General features: G+C 37.5%; 1 protein-coding gene and 1 long non-coding RNA gene across 4 annotated transcripts in view; one reads left to right on the forward strand and one right to left on the reverse strand.

The window, feature by feature from the left end:
- Positions 1 to 6,098, reverse strand: part of LOC139074076 (uncharacterized) — a 48,436-nt gene extending 42,338 nt beyond the window's left edge. Inside the window, exon 1 of the long non-coding RNA XR_011523442.1 lies at positions 5,931 to 6,098. This is a non-coding gene — a long non-coding RNA (uncharacterized lncRNA). The remainder of the gene's footprint in view (positions 1 to 5,930) is intronic.
- VMP1 (vacuole membrane protein 1) overlaps positions 1 to 23,713 on the forward strand; it is a 125,512-nt gene that overhangs the window by 96,049 nt on the left and 5,750 nt on the right. For all 3 annotated transcript variants that reach the window (XM_008541411.2, XM_070562344.1, XM_070562343.1), the window contains 2 exons: positions 2,474 to 2,590; positions 8,259 to 8,320. In XM_008541411.2, the coding sequence (XP_008539633.1) occupies positions 2,474 to 2,590; positions 8,259 to 8,320 (179 nt within the window). The remainder of the gene's footprint in view (positions 1 to 2,473; positions 2,591 to 8,258; positions 8,321 to 23,713) is intronic.

Here is a 23,713-nt window from a genome sequence, read left to right on the forward strand (position 1 = left end):
GGGCAATAAGACGCTCATTGCAAAGGCTGATGGGTTAAAGGTAATACATGTGAACTAACACAGTGCCTACAACATAAATGCTCAGCCGTTCTTTATTGTTATTCATTAGCTTTGTATCAACCATTGAATGCTTGGAATAAAGACTTGAAAGGTATATTCCCTTTCCTTCAAGGTCCTGAAGTCTAGTGAGGAAGACAGTTGAAATATAATGAGAGTAAAAAAGGTACTGTGGAAGCCCAGCAGAATGGGATTAAGCTGAGAGGCCTAATGGATACTAATGTCCTTAGCTTAGAGGCTAAGAGAACAAGTGTGGAAGCCACATTGCCTGGGTTGAAACTCTGCTCTGCTGCCGTTTATACTGAACAAATTGCTTAACCTAGCTGTCTCATTTTTCTTATCTGTAAAATGGGTATAATGATATCGTATAGCATTTTGAGGGGGATTGAGTTAATGATGTAGAAACCTTAGCAAAGTATCTAACAAGTGAAAGCATTCAATAAAAGTTAGCTTTCATTATTCCTGAGGAAAGAACAAGTACCTTTGATTTATTAAAGCAGAAATTATTTATTCTTTGGCACTCATCTATGCCTGTATCCTAACTGCTAAAAGTCCATTTCTACACTATCTGGTCTTCTTTATATTTGACTAGGAATAGTCAATATTTAACACAAATTGATATGTCAATTTGGGCCTATGGGAACTTTTTTCTAGGAAATTTTTAATACTTACATTTCTATATACTTGATTTAAGGTAAAATATATAAACTAAAATACACAAAACTAGTTGAGGGAAAAATCTCAAGGCTACTTAATAGTTTTTTTAATTCTAATCTTCTTTTCTGTGTATTTAGTTAGCACTTTAAAAAAAGAGTACATAACATTCACATGTAACAGCAAATTCATCGAGTGTGCTCTTCTGAGAGTATCCGACATATGTATGCAGAGGTGTCCAGCATGTCAACATATTCTAATTTTTAGCTACTCTGATTTACGTATCTTATACACTCTAATTTCTATTTCAACGTGAAGTGGAGCCCGATAATAAAAGAAAACAATTAAAATTGTAATTCATGGAGTTTTGAGGGTCACATGAGAAAATATAAGAAATGACGGATGTAAGCCTGTGCAAATGATGTTGTTATTACATGGTTGTAAGACAGATGAAATTGCATAAAGCATTTGAATTTGGATGAGAAAAACAAGACTGAGTTACTGAATCTAATTCTTTTGTTACTAACAAAAGAATCCTTGAATTCTAATTTAGTCATAGCATTGTTTTTAAAAGAACACATGTGACAAATATTTTTTAAACAACTAAGCTTTTCTTTGACAGTTCAAAAACAAAATCACATAAATCAATTGGTTTATAAATGGTTTGACCAATAGCTACAAGGATAGAGTACTTGTATGGGGGAAAAATGGACGACGTGCTCAAAAACAGCTTGTAGTTTTTTTGCATTTTTATATGAAATTGTCTTCTAGCATTCTTGAAATGTGGGGATGTTTGGAAAAGGTATTTGTTGTGAATCACTTCTTTGTCTGAGATAGCATTCAAAACATCTGAATCTGAGCTCTCACTTTCCACACTTGATTTTCTAAAATATATCTCATTGCTCCATGGCCTTGGGTTCTCGTAAAATAAAATACAAATAATGTTTTATGTTGAGAAATAAAAGTATATTCACCTATAAATGTATTTGAGAATGTACAAGAATGTTTGCTATAGATATGAGCACTTTCTAGATAAAGTTCTTACTTCAGGCTAAAGATTTTAGAACACTAGTAATTACTGAAATAATGAAGGGTTTTTCTTCATTTATACCTTACCTTAGAAAACAGCTACCAAGTGGCCAAGTATCTACTGAATGGGATTAAATTCCTGTGGATCCATTGGCTTTATCCACTTCTAATGTGATGGGAAAAGTATATTAAGGGGGCATTAGACATAAGTAATATAAGGAAAAGGACAGTTGAGTTTGCTTTGAACAGATTGAACAACAGCCTGACATGAATATGAGACCCTAACTTACAGACACATTAGAATACTTGCCTAGGGGCTGGCGGGGTGGGGCGGTGGTTAAGTGCACACGTTCCACTTCGCTGGCCAGGGATTCACCAGTTCAGATCCCGGGTGCAGACATGGTACCTCTTGGCACGCCATGCTGTAGTAGGCGTCCCGCATGTAAAGTAGAGGAAGATGGGCACGGATGTTAGCTCAGGGCTAGTCTTCCTCAGAAAAAAAGAGGAGGATTGGCAGCAGTTAGCTCAGGGCTAATCTTCCTCAAAAAAAAAAAAAAAAAAAAAAACTTGCCTAAACTTCTGAACAGTCTAGTACTGATCAGGGAGCTCATAGCTCTCATTGCAGTGTAAGCAAGGCTTAAAGTGGAATTCTACATACCTATAGGGGGTAAAATTAAACTGTTCTTCAGATTATATATGAAGTCCCATTTTAATTAATTTATTTATTTTACAGATTCCAAATCCTCTATTTGATCTGGCTGGAATAACATGTGGACACTTTCTTGTACCTTTTTGGACTTTCTTTGGTGCAACCCTGATTGGAAAAGCAATAATTAAAATGCACATCCAGGTAATTATACCTTCTGATTCCCTGCTTAATGATAGTGACCCTATTAAAAGGCACTGAAATATATTTCCCTTGCTCGTTCCAAAGCGAATTGTTAAGATTTTGGTTCTGCTTCTTTTGACTGGTAGTTTGCTTAGGTATTCAATCATGGAACATCATTTGGAACGTAGTAAATTTGGGGCAGGTTTTTCCTGTCCCTGCTGGAAAATTGTGCCCTTTTGTTATTTTTTCCTTGTTTTCTTTCTTTCCTTCTTTCTTCCTCTCTTCCTCTCTTTATTTATTTCACTTTTTGCCTTGTAAAACTGTTTGTTTAAGACTTTTATCAACAAAAGGAGTGTTCCTGTACAGGAAAATGTACATCATTTTCATATTCCAAAACTGTTATATCTTTACTGACCATGAGCCGAGACAGTATCGCGTTTCACTAATTCTACTTTTCTTTCACACACTCTATATAATACTTCCTCTCAAGGCACCAATCTATTTTACAGAAAAGCAGCCAGATGTTAGTGTGGGAGAGAATGGGGAAGAAGAGGGGTCTCTGAAGAGGCGAAGAGATGTGGGTTGTGGTTAGAGAAGTGAGAAACTGCTAGTCTTCAGAGCCACTGTTAACAAAATCTTTAGGATAGGTATGTGTGTGTGTATATGAATAGAGGAGAGAAAAGAGGCTAAGAACTTAAATGAGGTGAAATGGATATGTGCTTCTAGGACTGTGATATGAATTGTTTCCTTCTAAGGGCAAAGCTCACTAGAATAAAATAAAATTAACCTGGAAAGGATTTCTTAATCAGTGAGGTTTGCAACAAAGAGGCATTCACCAAAGGAAAGGCAAGAACAGTGAGTAATGTCTATGCCCTGGTATGATTCCTTAATAATTAAAAGCATGTCTATCCCCCAAGTTTCTTTGTAACACTTTTCTACCTCCAGTTCTTAGAAGAGAAAGAAACAGGAAAACTTCAGCTGCTTCTATGTGTCCAGTTTCTTTCTTTCTTTTTTTTAAATTTTTTTGGTGAGGAAGATTGGCCCTGAGCTAACATCTGCTGCCAATCCTCCTCTTTTTGCTGAGTAAGATTGACCCTGAGCTAACATCCATGCCCAGCTTCCTCTACTTTATATGTGGGATGCCTGCCACAGCATGGCTTGACAAGTGGTGCTTGGGTCTGCCAGGATCCAAACTGGCGAACCCCGGGCCAGCAAGGAAGAACGTGCAAACTTAACCACTGTGCCCCGAGGCTGGCCCCGATGGTTTTTTCTTTAATCTTTTCTAGTTCTTTCTAGGGGAAGAAGGAATCTATCATTTAGCTTTTTGGAGTCCTTTGAAAGTATTAATATCTAAGGAAAAATAACAGATTATTTTAATGCCCTTTGTAACAGCAACTTCTCTGGGAATCCATAAACTTTATGAATCCTGCTTTAAAGATTTTATTTTTCCTTTTTCTCCCCAAAGCCCCCCGGTACATAGTTGTGTATTTTTAGTTGTGGGTCCTTCTAGTTGTGGCATGTGGGATTCCACCTCAGCGTGGCCTGATAAGTGGTGCCATGTCCGAGCCCAGGATCCAAACTGGCGAAACCCTGGGCCGCCAAAGCGGAACGCACGAACTTAACCACTCAGCCGCAGGGCCAGCCCCTGAATCCTGCTTTATGTAGTAACTTTCTATAAATTACAGTAAAATTTGTTATGCTAAAAGTACTGCACAGTGATAAAGTATGCAATTTATTAGACCTTTCATTACAGAATATTCAAAAATATTATATTTTTTAAACATTCTCAGTGGATTTTTTTCAAGTTATAATAATGATTAGTTTTTTTTTTTTTTTAAAGATTTTATTTTTTCCTTTTTCTCCCCAAAGCCCCCCCGGTACATAGTTGTGTATTCTTCGTTGTGGGTTCTTCTAGTTGTGGCATGTGGGACGCTGCCTCAGCGTGGTCTGATGAGCAGTGCCATGTCCGCACCCAGGATTCGAACTAACGAACCACTGGGCCGCCTGCAGCGGAGCGCGCGAACTCAACCACTCGGCCACGGGGCCAGCCCCATGATTAGTTTTTTTATGTAGTATTTCACACTCAAAGCACTTAGTGTATGTCGTCTGATTTAATTATTATAATCCTAGGATAGAGAAGGTACTACTCCCATTTTGTAATTGTCAAACTTAGGGAGGTTAATAAGTGATAGCTGCCTAAGAGAGTAAGTGACAGCTGGGATCTGAACCCATCTTTCAGCTTCAAGCTACTTCTTTCCATTTTTTTGCATTGCCTTCTTAACTATTAATTACTTAGATGATTAAGGAAACTGAATTGTTTAATGCTTGCTGTTTATCAGTACCTGTGCCAAGCAGTTCACATTGCTTATCTCAGAACAATCCTGTGAGATGGTTATTATCTATATTTCATAGATAGGGGAACTGAATGTTAGAGAAGATAAAATACATGCCTAAGACCCTGGAATTCAAACCAAGCTCTATATAGCCAAAGCTTATTCCCTGTATCTGTGTGGAAGAAAAAAGAAAGCTGAAATCCATCTATGTTTCTAAAAGGAAAGAATCTGAGTTCCTTCACTAAACTGAGACCATGGGATATGTTTGCTATGTTCCATTGTATCAGAGGGACATACTTTCTAAAGGCATGTCACTTGATGTACATCCAGATCTAGCTCAGGGCCACAAACATTTTTCCTTCCTTGGGTAAGCAATATTAGTGAGTAATATAAACATTTTAACTATTTCTGAAATAACAGGGGAAACCCCACACACAGATTTTTTTCTGTAATCTAATGGTAAATCTGTCTCCTCTTCTAGTTCTCTTTTCTTTTTCCTCAGCTTTAAAACTAGACAACCTTTTTTGATAAATATTTTTATTGATAGCTTTCTATTAAACTTAACCTTTATTCTGATTTCAAATCAGCGCACCTAATAATGTTAGATCAAGATTTCCCTTCCACTGGACAAGTTCAAGTCCTCTGCCTGTAAAAGGACCCTTAGAAACATTGCCTTCCTCCCAAATAATGAAGAAAATGAGAAATCAACATACTCATGTATAATATTTCACGTACCATATAATTTACTTATCCTGTGTCTTGTTTATTGCCTCTCTATCTTCCCATCCACCACCACACACACACATACAGAAATGTAACCTCCCTGAGGACAGAGAGATTTGTCTCTTGGCTCAGTGAGGTATTCTAGTGCCAAGAACAGCATCTGGCATGTAGTAGGCACTCAGTAAATATTTAATAAATGAATCTAAGATTCTTCTTTCGTTGAAGGAAAGATAGTTTCTTTGTTCATTCTGGCACCATTAGTTCCCTGCACCCATATCTTCTGTTCTTCCTAGCCTACCCTTTACCTTGTTTGCTCTGTGCACATGGTCGAGTGAGCTGGCTGGTGGTCTGCGCCTTTTGTTTGCTTGGTAGAATCCCCACTCAGACCTCCATCTTGAATGATTCTAAGACATATGTTCTTAAATGTCTGACACATTTATGTCTTGCCCAGCACAGTGAATTTTCAAGCTGTTACATATGAAAGGAAAGTCCTTTGTTTTCAAGCAATGAAATTGTGCAATTATCTGGGCATTGGCTTATTTTGAATGTTAGGAAATGATGGTGGGGAAAGCTCATGGTGGCGAAATCACTGAGAGGCAAAACCATTAGCTGTTTCTTGGTAAAGATTTATAGCTCCAATTAACTGGCTTTTAGTATGGATACTAGCAAGACCCCCATATATTAATGTTTTTCTCCCTAAATGATCTGTAATCATTGTCTTATTAGCTTCATACACCATTTGTGTAACATTATTTATAAAATCGTCATCCATCTTGTAACTGTTTGACATCTAAATGTGCTTACTTTTTTCATGAGATAGGTGTGTATCTTTTTTAAACTAATAGATGCATAAACAAACACCGAAAAGGACTATGAACTTTTTTTACCCCAGTCTTATTTCCTTACACAAAACCAACTGTGCAGCTGCCTATGTCTCTGTTAACACTAGGACATTGATTAAGAAAAGGTTTTTGCCTAATTAGTCTTCTACGTGAATATAAGCTTGAGATTCGTAATGGGTGAATAAGAAGACTATTGTCATCTGGTTACATAGGCTAAAGTTATTATTTAACAAACAATAACAAAGCACTAAAGAGCTTGTTATCAGGAATTTGGAGAGAGAATCTAGAATTACTTATGTTAAATCAGAGAAGTATTATCAATCCTTTAAGCTAAACTTTCGTAGCATTTTTTTTTTTTTAAGATTGGCACCTGAGCTAACAACTGTTGCCAATCTTTTTCTTCTTCTTCTTCTTCTTCCCCCCAAAGTCTTCCAGTACCTAGTTGTATATTCTAGTTGTGCCGCCTCAGCATGGCCTGATGAGCGGTGCCATGTCCGCGCCCAGGATCTGAACTGGCGAAACCCTGGGCCGCCAAAGGGGAACATGTGAACTTAACCACTCAGCCACGGGGCCAGCCTCTCATATTATCTTCTTAAATCTCTAATTAATCATACTTATGTGCCTTTTGCTTTCTCTGAACTTCTGTAACACATTGTTTTTACCACTAATGGCATTTACAGTTTTATCTTTTTATCTATATATATTTTTTGTACTCAACCATCTTTCTTCCATGTATTGAAAAACTTGTAAATTTCTTTAGGGCATTGAAGAAATATCTTTGCCATATTTGTGTTCTCTGAAAACTCTTAATAATGCCTTGTATTATCCATAGTAAGTACTTTTTGTAACATTCGTTGAATTGAATTGAGAATGTTTGCTACCTGTTGGCCATAAAGGCATCTTTACTTGTAAGTAAGGGAAGGAATCAACATTTTTAATTAATGGAGACGATCACAATAACACCAAATTGAAAATGACCCAGGTCCGGGGTCAGCTCAGTGGCGCAGTGGTTAAGTGCACACGTTCCGCTTCTCAGCGGCCTAGGGTTCGCTGGTTCGGATCCTGGGTGCAGACACGGTACCTCTTGGCATGCCATGCTGTGGCAGCCGTCCCACATCTAAAGTAGAGGAAGATGGGCATGGATGTTAGCTCAGAGCCAGTCTTCCTCAGCAAAAAGAGGAGGATTGGCAGTAGTTAGCTCAGGACTAATCTTCCTCAAAAAAAAAAAAAAAGACCCAGGTCTGATAAAAGTCCTCAATAACTGTTGATGCCTTTGCTTATACCCTAAGCCTGAAAGTTCAGGCTTATTCAGGATCTGAGAATGGAACTTTCATGATACTTCTATAAAAAACTCTCCATGAAGGACTTACAGTCCTTGCAAGGTCCTCTGGAATACATTTAGCCCAGACCCCTGTCATCAGGCTGATCGGCTTTAATTGCAGTGGTGGGGGCTATATGGGAACCCATGACTTCAGTTGTATACACCATTCTAAGATACATGGAACATGTGGAATGTCCACCCAGTCTTGGGTTTCATGACTCATATTTTCCCCTCAGACGTAGCCATGTGTCCTAGTAAGACTAGAACTGTGCTTAAGGAAAAATATCTTTAAAATAGAAAGTAGGTAGCATTTTTCAGTCAAATGGTGTTTTTTATTTTTATTTTTTAATAATTTTAAAAATTGTGTTTAGGGGCAACACCTCCTCGTTTAGACCATTATCAGAGTTGTGGCTTTATATTGGTTTTTTTGATGAGAGAAATATTTATTTTAACTGGCGTTTTCTTTACAGAAAATCTTCGTTATAATAACATTCAGCAAACACATAGTGGAGCAGATGGTGGCCTTCATTGGGTGAGTAATTCTTTAAGGACTAATATTAATGTCATCACTGTTTGAAGGGGAGGAAATGTATAAGACTTTATTGGGATAGAATTTTTGTGATAGCTCTATTTTTTGAGAAGGAAAAATCTTTTGCCCTGTTATTAAATTGAAAAAGACCTTCTTACCCTACAGTAGGGAAGGATGAAGCTCAGGTTATCCTTGTTTATTTATTTATTTATTTTTAAGATTTTATTTTTCCTTTTTCTCCCCAAAGTCCCCCGGTACATAGTTGTGTATTTTTAGTTGTGGGTCCTTCCAGTCGTGGTATGTGGGATGCTGCCTCAGCATGACCTGATGAGTGGCGCCATGTCCGCGCCCAGGATCTGAACCGGTGAAACCCTGGGCCGCTGAAGCAGAGTGTGCGAACTTAACCACTTGGCCACGGGGCCGGCGCTTATCCTTGTTTATTTTTAAATCAAACATATATCAAGTCATATAATTCTTGATTTAAAAGAACCTTTGGAGTTTGAGACTGTTGCCCCTCCAAAGAAATTCTTTTTATATGAAAGACGGGTGTGTCATCACAGTTTAATGGTGCTTTTGCACAATGCTATGACTTTTAGCTAGAATTGGACGCCAGATACACAGTTGCATTTAATCTAAATACAAATCTTACATAAAATATTAATATTCCATCAAATAAGGCATGATAAGATGGTATAATATTACCAAAATATGTCACTTATGAACCTATTATTTCACTAAAGAAAAATCAGGCCATTTCAAAAGGCTAAACTAACCAAAGCTTTTATTTTTGTGTTTAAAGAAGTGAGTAAGACCAGATTTAAGATATACTTTAAATGATAATGTCACAAATTTGTGGAGTTCATATTGATAAAACAGTAAAAAAAAGACTCATTTTGTTTGGTTAATCAAATTAACTGTCAACTGGAATGTGAATACTGTCAGATATTAAATAAAACTTTTTTTAATGTATGATTTTTTTTTTATCCAGTGTTTACAGATGAGAGGTTTTCCTGTCATTTAATAAATAGTATAACTGCCTAATGGTAGCAAAGTGTTAAGTTGCAGTGCCCTGTATGTAGTTTTAACATAAATCTTTATCTTTCTTTTTTTTATTTATTTTTATTTATTTTTTTTTTGAGGAAGATTAGTCCTGAGCTAACATCCATGCCCATCTTCCTCAACTTTTTATATGTGGGACACCTATGACAGCATGGCTTGCCAAGCGGTGCCATGTCCACACCCGGGATCCAAACCAGGAAACCCCAGGCCGCCAAAGCGGAATGTGTGAACTTAACCGCTTTGCCACCGGGCCAGCCCCATGAATCTTTATCTTAAAAGCCATTTATAAAAGAAAAGATTTATGAAAATTTTTGCTATTTAAAAAAAATTGCCACTTAGAGGTGAGTTCATGAGTATTAGTTTTATTATTTAAACCATACATTATGTATTATACTTAATCTTTTCTGTATATGATATGTTTTATAATAAAATAGTTTTTTTTAATATTTTCTATTGAAGTTTTAATGTAATAATTGAGGAAAACTATATTCTTGAGAATATACTCAGTGGAGCCAATCATTGGTTTTATCACTTCCTAAACTTCTGATTATAAATGTGGATTGTTGCTTGTGCATTCAAATTTAATTACTCAAGTTTTTTGTTGCCTGAATCCTTACAAATTAAGTGGTTTATAAATTCCCATACATCATATTCAAAAAGAAGGAAGGAATCTTCTTGTCCCTTATTTTTCTTATACAAAGAAGACATTTTATCTGTTCTTAGAGATTACTGTTCCACTTTGAGAGAGTTCTGAAGGACGTATAGTTACCTACCTCTCAAACCCACACATTGTGGGAGTGACTGTGCATGCAACACCCTACATTCTTCCTTTCTCTTTTTCCCATACCGAATGTTTATGGAAGGAAGTTTTTCGGCTACTTCTGCATCCTCACCACTCCCACCTTCTATTTCCCCAGCCTTTGGAGTTTCTAAGAATTTAGATTAGTTAGCTGCCTATCTTATCCACCCACATCTAGCTTCATTCCCTTCCAATCTGTTTGCCATGCTGCAGTTAGTAACTTTAAAAATCTTAATCTGAGCATGTCACCAGCACTGCCCTCATCCCCCAGATCCCCCTCTTCTTGAAACTCTACTTTTTTTCCCCTTTGTTCTTTTTTTTCTTTTTCTTCTTCTTCTTCCTTTTCTTCTCCTCCCCAAAGACCCCGTACCTAGTTCTATATTCTAGTTGTAGGTCCTTCTAGTTGTGGCATGTGGGACGCTGCCTCAGCATGGCTTGATGAGCGGTGCCATGTCCGCGCCCAGAATCCGAACCAGCGAAACCCTGGGCCACTGAAGCGGAACGCACAAGTTTAACCACTCGGCCACGGGCTGGCCCCTTCCCTTTTATTCTTAAGATAATGCTAAAACTCTTTAATATGGTCTATAAAGCTTTGTATGACCTCTCTTTAGTTTTCTCTGCCTGAGTCTCCTACCACTGTCTTTGCTCATGCTTTTCTCTTTGTCTGCTTCATGGTTTCTCAACCTTGGCCCTATTGACATTTTAGGTCAGATAGTTCTTTGTTGTGGGGGAATGTCCTATGCATTTTAAGAGATTTAGCTGAATCCTTGTCCTCTACTCACTATATACCAGTAGTATTTCCCAGTCTTGACAATCAAAAATGTCCCCAGACATTGCCAAATGTCTCATGGCAAGTAAACCCCTACTATCACCACCAACCCCATTGAGAACCACTGGCCTAGATAATGTACTCTAGATTTCAGCTATTGCATTCACAAAATGCCTTCCCTGACAAGGTCAAATACCCTTTCCTAGAGAACTCAGTTCACAGGAGCATGTACTATAAGCACTGACAGTTGTGTTTTTACGTTGATGTGAGAGGGTATATGATTGTTGTCCTTCTGCCACTAACTTCGGTAGCTTCTTACTGGCAGAGACCATGCCTCTGTTTGTTCACTATTGTGTCCGTAGCACCTGGCATTTTGATTGACACATAGCAGGTGCTCGATAAATATCTGGTGAATAAATGAACACATGGTGTCCAAATAAATATCTGGCCAGTAAAAAATTAGCAAATCATTTGTATAGCCCAGATTCTTCTGTTTCTCTGGGCTTTGGAGTTCCTAAGGAGTTATGTTGCTTATCTACGGTAAATAAAGATAAAAATGTCTTTCAAGCTTAGGCCAACATACTAAAGTTAGAATTTCTTTTGTTTTGCAAAATCAGTAGTTTCTTCCCTTTAGTATCTCCTCTAGCACAGACCCTCAAAAAAATCCAGTGATCCTTTCTTCTTAAAGATGGTTTTGCATAAAATTATTCTCAGATATTCAAGACCTACTGGATTCTGATTTTTATTGAATTAGATGGGTGGTGTCATATTTTTTAAACTGTTTTCAAGAGACAGATGTTGGAATGTCCTAACGTCTTCATTTTTTCCCAGCACTGTCCACAGGGATTACTTCATCAACTTCTTTTCTAGATAATATATTAAATAGTATAAATAATCAGACTGGGCAGGTGATAATAATTCTTTATTACCAGATGCCAATTGGTATCTTTTTCATCTTTGTTAAGTAATATCTTGTAATCAGATTCTCCAGTTGAGTTTGACATGATTTGTTTTCCTGCATTTCGAAATAGGAAATGGCTTTTTTTTGGTGAGGAAGATTGTCCCTGAGCTAAAATCTGTGCCAGTCTTCCTCTATTTTGTATGTGGGACGCCGCCATAGCGTGGCTTGATGAGCGCTGTGTAGGTCTGCACCCGGGATCCAAACCCACAAACCCTGGGCCACAGAAGCAGAGCACACAAACTTAACCACTACGCCTCTGGGCCAGCCCCAGGAAATGCTTTTATATACAAGTGTTCAAATGATAATTAATAAATAGACTTGTCAAACATAGGTTGACAGTTAAGTCAAACAAGGAGGATGAATTTTTAGTAGACCGAAATTTATTTCATATCATAATTAATAGCTTAGCAGTTTATTTCAGAAAAGGGAAGGAGAACAGTCAAACTGACTCCTATACCCATTGTTGAGTTGAACTGAAAATACTGCCTGTGGCCTGCTGTAGAAACATTCTCTTTGATTGTTAGTTTTCCCTCTTCACACTGCTAAAACTGGGAATGGTATAGCAAATCATCAAACTAAACTAATAAAGTTTGGAATACAGGTTTCTGAAGGATATTTAAAACCATGTGCCCACAATTAAGGGAGTGATGAATTGCCATGGTAGAGAAAATAAAATAAAAAAAAGACCAAAACAAATCAGCAGCAGTTCAAATTTAAATAAAATTATGAGATACTAAGGCAAGGAAGAATGAAAAATGAATCCAAGAGTAAGGACAGCTAGGGAATGGAATATGAAAGAGCATACTGGCTTTGGACAAAACAAATCTAAGTTTGAATATGAATTCAGCAGCAGGCCAGTTAGTTGACTTCTCTGTGTGTCCACGGCTAGTTGCTGTTCTTTCAAACAATGTATTTTTTTTGAGTAGCATTTCTTCTTCATTTCAGAAGACCACTGATACAACCTTTCCAATTTTCAGTCAAAATGTGAAATGTCCTGCATCAAAAATATTTTACAGTTTAGCCCTGTATCAAAATATTTTACCAGTTTAGCCCTGTATCAAAATATTTTACAGTTTAGTTGACACATACTCATATCAGTGAATTAACATTCCAGGCATGTGGATTTTTAAATGCCTTTTGTCTCAATTTTTATGTTGCCTGTGTTCTCAAAGTCTCATTTTCCAAAGTTTCTACTGACTGTAGATGGAAAGGTAGACTGCTAGGTGACTATTTTGTGTGCTCTCCGGGAAGACTGAGAGAAGACCTCCTTCTCATTAAAGAAAGTACCCATTTCTTTACTCTCTGATCAGTAAAATGCCTTTAACCAGGACAAAGGTTTTCATCAAAGATTATACAAATAATTCTTGTTTTTGTTTTTGTTTTTGTTTTTGAGGAAGATTAGCCCGGAGCTAACTACTGCCAATCCTCCTCTTTTTTGCTGAGGAAGACTGGCCCTGAGCTGACATCCATGCGCATCTTCCTCTACTTTATACGTGGGACGCCTACCACAGCATGGCTTTTGTCAAGCAGTGCCGTGTCTGCACCCGGGATCAAACCGGCGAATCCCGGGCTGCTGAGAAGTGGAACGTGCAAACTTAACCACTGCGCCACCAGGCTGGCCCCATATACAAATAATTCTTGGAGATAACTATTTTTTGAACATAAGGAGTACTTTACCTACAATTATTATTACTGTTTATTTCTAATTGCAGCCCTATATGATGGGTATTTTTCTCCCTTTTATTGATAAGGAAATGGGCTCTGAGTGGTTATAAATAACTCACTTATATTATTTTTTATTTTATTTTCTTAATCTTCATAAAAAGAGTATCATACTGCTGTATATGTAATCCTTTGGGCCTTTTCACTTATTATATTGCTAATATTGTTGTGTTGCTAAAGATTATTCATTTTGACTGCTATATATTATTCCATTGGGTAATTATTCATCCATTCTCCTATTGATGGATGTTTGGAATATTTCCATGTTTTTTGCTGTTTTGAACAATGCTTCTTTTATTTTTTATTTATTTTTTAATTTTTTTTTTTTTTTGAGGAAGATTAGCCCTGAGCTAACTACTGCCAATCCTCCTCTTTTTGCTGAGGAAGACTGGCCCTGAGCTAACATCCATGCCCATCTTCCTCTACTTTATACATGGGACGCCTACCACAGCATGGCTTTTGCCAAGCGGTGCCATGTCCGCATCCAGAATCCGAACCGGTGAACCCCGGGCCACCGAGAAGCGGAATGTGCGCACTTAACTGCTGCGCCACCGGGCAGGCCCCTGAACAATGCTTCTATGAGCATTTCTTAGTGTAAGATCAGTGAACACATAAAAAGAGCCTAAGAGTATAGTGAAAGGGACAACACAGAAGAGGGAAAGGTGAATAAAAGAGAGATTAGACAAGCAAGATAACCCTAAGTTTTAATAACTTAGTTCTGATAAGTTAAGATAGTTTAGTTTTTTCTAGGGCCAGATTTGGGCAAATTCTCACCATAGGTATGCCTATGGCTTGCCAGGCCAGGATGCTCACCGCCTCCCAGGTGGCAGGGAAGGAGTTAGTGTTGACCATTACATCTCCAGTGGTGAGGTTTCATATTAATTTTATACAGATTTGAATGCTCTACTGATGACTAAAGGAAATATCCCTTCCCCAAAGGGCTTCTAGTCTCAATGTAACTATGGAGTGGCCCAGCTGAATATGATCCCCTAAGTATGCCTTTAGCCTGTGGTATTTTTAGTACAGTATGTCATTATGTGACAGTCCTCAGGTCCCAGAGAGACCGTAAGCCTTACCTCCAAAATTTACTGTGATTTTAAGAGTAAATATTTCCCCTCCCTCAACCAGGAATAATTAGTAGATTTATTTTTTGGACTGTTCTGGAAAGTAATCACCAGTGTCATTAGGTTTAGGGAATGGTATCTCTAATATCTATTCCTAGATCAAAGTGTTTGTTTAGTTATATTTGGAAATCTGAACAAATGTAATGAATCAGTTATATATTCTGAGAGAGGTTAGAATACAGATAATAGCCTTGAGAAAAAGCCTTTTGGTTTATGGTATGTTTGGTGGAGGATAGAGAAAAGGTTCTGAAAAAAGATGAGGTGTGTAATGGAGTTTTTCACTTGTTGGTATTCTAGATTGAAATAAGTCAGGGGAGAGATCCAAAGAACCAGGGAACTTTAGAGCTTCAAAGACATTACATTTGTTGCAGTCTTTTTTTAAAATTAAGATTTAAAACTAATTTTTATTTAATTTTAGACTTTCTCCAATGAGAGAGACCTGGACATATTTCTTAAAGAGCATGACCAAATCTAACTTTAAAATCATGATTAAAATGACATGTTCGGTATTCTCACCAAATAGAGGATGAGAATTCCCAGAAAATAAGATTAAGCATATGACTCGTAACAAACCGTATGCAGAACATTGGCTCACTGTCAGGTTGCCAGGGCCTTATTGGAAGACAAAGTCCCCACTTTTACCACACAAGAAAGTTTCCATAACTCAGTCATTGAATTTGGGGGATGGGGTTGGCTGGAGTAGGGACTTTTTACCAGATACAGAATGTTCCGTGCTCTTCTTCGCTGTCTTCTATTTCTGAGTTAACTTGATATTTGACCTCAGAGTCAGACTTGCCTGTGGCAAGAGAGATCATTTTAACCAGTGAGTAATTAAGTGCTTGAATCTTAATGTTTCTTGTTCCTCACTCTAAGACGTGCTCATAATGAGCTGTGTTGGCCTGGGCTTTTTCTTCTACAGAAAGAAGATCTATCCTTTCATTTTAAAATATAAAATGATTCCTGTACTTTATTCTCTTTGACTTTGATCACTGCGAAATGACCAGAAAAAGTTATAGAAGTTTGGAGCACAAATATTTGTATTAACTGAAAAGGATACATAGGTTTTAAGACACCAGCTGCTGAGGCTCTGTCCTACACACTGATTCTAACATAATCTTCTGCAGTTTAGCTAGAGAACTCCTTCCTTTTCATATCCTCTTCATGTAGTTTATCTTCTCTTTTGACTCTTAACTCTTCTATATATTTTTCTAGATATTGGGAGGAAGGATAGTTAAAAGTTAAAGCAGAAACTCTGGAGTTAGACTGTTAGATGAGAAATGAACATTGTATTAGGAAGTTGCTATTAACCATAATTAGAGCATTTCTGTAGAATGATGAAAACTAAACCCCAATTATATTGCATTATATAGAATTGTTGGGTAAAGGAAAAAGCAGGCCAGGGTCATGCCTGACACATTTTAAGTGTTCTATAAATATTTATTGGCTAAATGAATTCATTCGTTCATAATTGGGGGAGACCTCTGTATATATTTTAGACTGAGGGAAATCTCTGGTAAAAAGCTAGAGATGAAAAATACAAATGAAAAAAAGGAAGGCTGTGGGCTGGAATTTAGCATTTAGTGAGCAGCCACTGTGCCAGATGCTTTACATACATTTTTACTGAAAACTCATAAGGAAACCTCTAAGGTACTGTGACTGTGTAGATGAGGACTAAACACAGAGATGTTAAATTTATATAAATAGTGAGAGATGAAAGAGGGTAGGATCAAATGCCTGAGTGGATTGATCATTCTCTTTAACCACGTCTTCCTTCAGAACTGGAGTGAAGATTCCCAGATCATTTGAGGTAGACAAGAGGGACATTGAGGGCGTGCTGCAGAAGGCAGTGAGGTCATCTGCTTGAAGGTGGAGATTTGGAGAAGCGTGCCAGTTCTAAATGGCTGCTGTGTGAATTTGATAGGGAGTTGTGAATTCTTTCTGTTCAGTCTCCTTGCTGAAGCTACTTATTACTGGTGTTACTTAGAGTGAGAAACCTACTGGGTTTGTACTGCATAAGTGCATTTTTTTCTCTCTTGTTACCCTTGTAGATTGAGTTCATTGAGGGCAGAGATCGTGACTATTTTTTCTTAATTCTCTGCTGCATTTAGCGATTTTTCTGCCTAACGGTTGGAATAACTAGATTGTTCTTAGATGAGATTGAATTCTAATCAATACTGTTACTTTTTTTATCTACTCACCTTCATGCCACTTTGAATGAGCTAAAGTTTCCATGCCATTTCACCTTAAACTTAAAATTCTGCAAACTATTCTTTATTCTTTTTTGTTTGTTTTTGTTTTTTGAGGAAGATTAGCCCTGAGCTAACTGCTGCCAGTCCTCCTCTTTTTGCTGAGGAAGACTGGCCCTGAGCTAACATCCGTGCCCATCTTCCTCTGCTTTATATGTGGGACGCCTACCACAGCATGGTGTGCTAAGCAGTGCCGTGTCTGCACCCGGGATCCAAACCGGTGAACCCCGGGCCGCCGAAGCAGAACGTGGGGACTTAACCACTGTGCCACCGGGCCTGCCATATTCTTTATTCTTGACCTTTGCGTCTGTGCGTCCCTGTTGCTGATTTCATTCTTAGAACTCAGTGGGTCTTCAACCCAGCCACAGATTGATTTGTCACCGTATAAAGCTGCCACCAGCCTGCCATTTTGTATAATTGAAATCAGTTAATTTTTAGTGGAGTTTGGTTTTAGCACTAAGCCAATCACTTTTTCTTGGTTCCTGTAGACCACTCTTGTAGCTGTGGCCTCATTCATTAACATGAATGCCTCCCTGGCTCTTACTGCTCATGTCTGCGTTCTAAAACGAGGTTTTGTTTTCAGAAGCTTCCCTTTAAAGATAGCATATTTCAAAGAGTAGCTGCTAATTATAAGGAGGTCTTACCTCCATTCTGATTCTTATAGACAACAGTTCCAAATATTCAAGAGCAAGGGCAATTGCAAATTCTTTTTTTTGAAAGACGCCTGTGATAAAAATATGCTGTGAGGCAGTAGCAACGATACACCTGACGTTTCTGGATAAAGCAGTGGTCTTCCTTCTACACAGCTGCTAAGAAATGGATGGTGTCATGTTTATAATACCACTTAGCACACAATGGACTAACCTGAGTACAAAAGAGGTTTTGATCATTTGAAAGGGGCACAGATGTGAATGAAATTCAAGATGTTTTAATCCCAGATCCTGTGGTTGAATCACAACGAATTTTAGGCAGTGCCAGAGACCATCAACCCAAACTTGTATATATGAGAAAGCCCTAGATTTTTTAATGTAGTGCATAATTTTCTTTCTGAATTTATTGTCTATTGGGGTACTTTTCCAAGATCCTGGGATGTAAAGGAACTTGGTTTGGGTGGGCTGCCACATTTTAGATCCAAAAGCAAGTAGAATAGATCAGTTACCAATTTTTTTATATAATAGCTTCAAAGGTTCAGATTCTCCATTCAGTTAAATGGGGAAATTAATAACATTTTCATTCCAGTCACACAGGATTACTGGATCCCATTTTTACTAGGTTAAAAATAAGTTGATTTACAGTTAGCACCAGTTCATTTACTCGTCATATTCCTGGGTTAATTAGATATCAATTTGTTTCTCTCTTTTTCTTTTTTCTTTCTCTAATCTCTGAGGACTAGAAGGCTATAAATATGAAGAGGAGCCAGCATGATGTCCTTTGGCTTGTTCAGAAAGATTACGTGATAAACTCCCTCCCTGCCCCCTTCTCCAGAGCATTCTACCTTAGGAGGAAAGACAGTTTCTTTTGGAGGGCAATCTGTCATTGTTGAATCAGGCCAGGAGTCTGAGATCCATTCTGAGTCACTATGAATAGAGCTCTAGTTTTGGTTGGGCCCCAGGGAAACTGGTGGTTAAATACTGTGAGAATCTTTATCAGACAGGAAATGACAACTCATTAAAATACTAACGGTTAAGCCTGTTTAGATCACTGCCCAGGGGGTGGAGAGGAAAATTTAACTCTACAGTGTTTGAGTAAAATGTGCATATTTCTGAAAACAGAATTATTTATAAGATTGTTATCAAGAAAAAGAATTGCTAGTCCATCTTGTTACGGAACTTCTACCATACTGTCATTGCGTCTTTTTTACAGAAGACAGATGAGCATGTAACGGGGGTGGGGTGGGGAGGGACCTTTATTTCTTCCCTGAAAATATACCCTACTAGTACCTTAATTGTAAAATTCAGTCTCTTCAGGAGAAGAGTCTGCTGACTTCACTATAGAAGGGGACCATTTTCTATTTGGGGCTCTACTCCTATGCTCCTGGGCCAAATCGCAGTTGGTAGAAGAATTCTCTGGAGTCAGAGGATAAATTGGATTTATTGATTTACATACAGTGACCCTCACTCAATCAAGAAAATTCCAAAGACCGTGATATTCATTTGAAACATAATTCTAAGTTTTAATTGCGGGCACAGGGTTTCAATCTCTTGAGGTTTAGCTATCCAGATCCTTAAAAACCCTCTTTATAGTGGCTCATTATAAGGGTGAGCGAAAAAGAGACATCCAGTCTTCATCTTTATAGAAGTAGTTTTTTTTTTTCTCTGAAACATTACCTAACTGTCTGCACTGAGTTGGTCTGTTAGCTAAACTTTAAGATATTTTTTACCTTTTGGGAACAAGGTATAACATTTGTATCCCTTGCAGGTTAGCTTCACAGTCTAAACGAGTAGTCTGTATCATGGGAGTAGGACTAAAATAATAGAACTTCTATTTGTATTTATTTTCCTCTTTGTTGTTTTCCTTTCTGTGTATTTCTTGTAATGTATGTAACATTATGGTAGCACATATATATAAAACTTATATGGCTATACATACATGGAAGATATAGGTTGCCATCAGTCTGACTGACACTCCCTCAACCCATGTCAGAAGATCACATATCACGGATTACAAACACAGGCTGGGGGAAGAGTGGGAGTTGCAAATACAAAAGGGGCTTACAGTGGGCATGTTGCAATTTATTGGGTTTTTTTCTATGCCCCATTAATAAGATTTACAGCTTATAATTCCTAGTTTTAACTAAACTAACCCTCACAAAACAGACAAGTGGCTTTAAAAAGTTCTTATAAAGAAACAGTAGAAGTAAGGTAATACTAATAATGCACTTACAAGGAACAGCAAAAAAGGTTGCAGCCTTGCCGTTTCACCCGTTCCTAGTACATGCCGATGGAAGTCAGCCAAAAATTAGAAATCATCAGTCTTAATAAAGGACGTGTATAATATGCCTTGAAATGTTCACTAATGATAGCATGAAAACCATCACCCATTAGGAAGACATTTAAAGTAGCAATTTTCTAAATTTTTAAAATGTCATCTTTATTTTATCCTTTTTAATTTGTGTTTACATTTTACTATTTGCATAGGTAATATATACATATATCAAAAATGTTTGCAAACCGTTGGTCAAGCTCCCCTGCCCTTACAAGCCGCTTTTGTTGCTATCGAAAAGTACCAGTCATCAGTAGTCTACTTCAAAGATCTCTGTTATGCTTTCTGAATTATAGCAGCAGTAGATTTTAACCCCTTCTTTTCCTTTTCTTTTAATACTACCCCTGACCTGAATCTTATTCTAAAAACATTTTCTCCTATTTATAAGCCTTCAGAAGTTTGACTAATGACACCCTGAGAATGTTAATTTAAACAAACAGTGAAACAAAGGTAAAAAACTATTGTGCCCAACTTTTTTGTAAGAAAGATAAAGGCTTGTTACACTATAGCCTTCCTAGGAATCCATGTCAAACAGTATGTTTTCAGGAAAGCCAGTGTAACCTACATGATCATAATACTAAGATCCTCAAAAAAGTGGTTAAGAAAGAAGCAGAACCTATATTAAATAAAGCATTTACTTTTTTAATACCTTTTTAATTCCCTTAGGCATTTCAACTGCTTAACCTTTATATAGGCCCCGTGTAAATAGGGCTAAACAACAAGACTAACTGATTTTTCTTTTTGAGTTCATGTTATTTCTTTGTTATTAAGCACTGTGCCCCAGTTTTTTGATGGCACATAGTAACAAAAAACATGCACTTGGCTCGAAAAACCTAAACAAACGGGAAAATTTCAGGTCTTCTAATAGCAAGTCTTAGTTTGATGACTATCTCCATGATGGAGAAGAAATTCAAAGTAAATCAGATGGTGATATTTTAATATCTGGTGAACCAGTTTGAGAGAACTTGAAAGGAGTCCCTTGAAACCAGGAGTAATAATGACCAATGAGTTTTTGGAATGGGTGTATGCTCAGGACTAACCAACAAATGAAAACTTAAGCAGAAAACTGGAGTAATCACACCACCCACTCCCTGTGCGCCCCCTGCCAATTGTGACGCTTCCTCTGGAAGATTTTCTGGCTTTTGTGGGTGGAGAGAATAATGCAGACCTTTATTTATAATGAGTCAATATGGGGAGAGCTTAAAATATAGATTTCTTCTCAGATAAGTGATTTCCAGAAGCAGAGTCACATATGTATTAAAAACTATAGAAAAATAATAGGTTTTGTTTGCATATTGGTCAGGGCCCTTGACAGAATTTTGCAAAGAAGTTCGTCTTGTTTCTGTTTTAACACCTATTTAGGTATGTAAGCATGGTAAAATATTGTTCTCATGAAACCACTTTTGAGCTCTGGGTGAGTTTGGACTTTTGTGTTTTCTTCTTTACTTTTTTTCCCCTCTTTTGTTTGCATTTTCTGAGGGGTTTTTTTTTTCCCTTAATTAGAATCAGTAACAAAAATTCAAAAATCGCCATGAGAATAATTTGTTGGAAATTTGTTTTCTAATGAGTTACATTGTCTGAAAAGTGTTTCTGTGTGCCAAGAAAATAAATATCAAGCTATTACCATCCACATTGCTTTTTCTACCCACCATGTTGAACTACAGCAAGGAAAAGCAGATAAGATCAATTTTTGTTTTTTTCTATTTTGTTTTTCTTTATTTAAGGCTTTCTCACCGAAAATGGCTATTTACAAGGCTAGTTTAAGCATATTTAAGTCCAACAGTTGACTGAAAAATAGTTCTCTCTGTGTTCGTTCTCCTCCCACTTAATGTTCTTGTGTATTACAAAACTGTAATACTTTGAACTTAATCAGCTTCTAATGGCAGATGGAGGACTTTACCCGCTCACTATGGGTTGAGATGAGAGTCCTTAGCCAGGTGCACAGGGTACTCCGAATTAAATGGCTTTCAGAGAATGGCATTTAAGCTATTTCCTAAGCCAACTATAAAAAGCCACTGAACTGTAATGTACGTTATTCCTCTTTCCCCTCCCCCCCCAGTGTATGTACCTTAAATTAATCTTAAATGTCAGAATGGACACTTCTGTCTGCTGCTTGAAAATAACTTGAGGGATGAGGTTGTGGGCTGGTATTATTGTTTGCCTTAAATGCATGTTAAGAGTGACAGCTGTAATTTCAATTTTTATCTAGTCCATTGCTGAAATAGCTTTAATGGTAATTAAGAAAACTCTAGTATAAGAGTGCTTTGTATAAGCGGAGGCATCTGTGGCCTAAATCATTGTTTCTAGAGATAGGGAAATGAAAATAAAACTAAAATTTAGATGAATATATAAAAAAGATTAGAGGGTCTGACAAATAATTGGTTATATAACAATAGCTAGAATTCAAATATATTAACTTTATTAGATTTATTCATATCATGTGGCTTTTGTTCATGGTAGTTTAGGTTAATATATTGCTATAACTTTTAACTTCTCTATTTTCAACTGTTTTCCTAGTCTCTTATGAGAAACTACATAAAGCCATCTCCCATCCCACCACCAAAAACTCTCCACAGCATGCAGTAACTCCACAGCATCTGGAAAGATTGCTCTCAGCGTTAGCACAGACAGTTCTTGGAGAGTTGCACATGGTGTAAATGTGTGGCCACGTCTATTCTCTACCAGCCAAAGCGTAGCTATTAAGAGACTTAAAATGGCAAGTCGTTTCTCTCTTCAGGTTATTTTGAAGGAGGTCTAGAATGATTGTCGCCACTCTCTTCCTCATTCCCCTCAACAACAACAAAGTAGAACCTTTCTAACAGATGGGTCTCGGTCCCTAATTTTCTCTTTAAATAATGGCTTGACCCTGGGGCCCAAGAATGATTTGAGGGAAACTATAAGCCATGTTTCTGCTCAACTCCAGTCAGAAGTTAGAGGTCTGAAGAAAGAACAAGACTCATATAATGGAATCCACCTCTTGGAGTGGGACATCAAAAAGGGAATTTTCAAGTCATTTCTTGTATGACCCAGCTGTCCAAATTAACATACAATATTCCAGCCTTTCTAAATAAAAGTTTTTTTAACCTTCAAAAAAAATAATGGTTTGACTGTCGCTATCCTTAGGAGTTTAAGATGATGACATAGGGTATTGTCATTAAGGGTGAATGAATCAATTTCTGAAGTAAAGTTCTTATAAATCTGCAGTCCTCAAAGCCTGTCTTTTTGCAGCTGTGTTTTACTGAAACTGTGTTTTTATACTTATGTAGTGTATTTCAAGTGTAAATGGATGAGCTATTTGCATGCCCTTATGCGTTATAGTAGGAACTACCTAAGGAAAATTTCTCTTCTAAAGAGAAAGTTTGTACTATTCTTGCCCCTTTGTAGTCAGAGTCATTACTGATAAACAGCAGCATAGCTCAGACACAGCTCTTCTGGTTTAGCCCACTAATGTCAGGCAACTTAAAAGTCAGTGAGGGGCAGGCCCGGTGGTGCAGCAGTTAGGTACGCATGTTCCACTTCAGCGGCCTGGGGTTGGCCAGTTCAGATCCCAGGTGCGGACCTACGCACTGCTTGTCAAGCCAGTAGGCATCCCACATATAAAGTAGAGGAAAATAGGCACGGATATTAGCTCAGGGCCAGTCTTCCTCAGCAAAAAGAGAAGGATTGGTGGCAGATGTTAGCTCAGGGCTAATCTTCCTCAAAAAAAAAATATGTCAATGAGAGAGAGAGGCTGA

Source organism: Equus przewalskii, chromosome 10, assembly GCF_037783145.1.
Source record: "Equus przewalskii isolate Varuska chromosome 10, EquPr2, whole genome shotgun sequence".
Classification (NCBI taxonomy): Eukaryota; Metazoa; Chordata; class Mammalia; order Perissodactyla; family Equidae; genus Equus; species Equus przewalskii.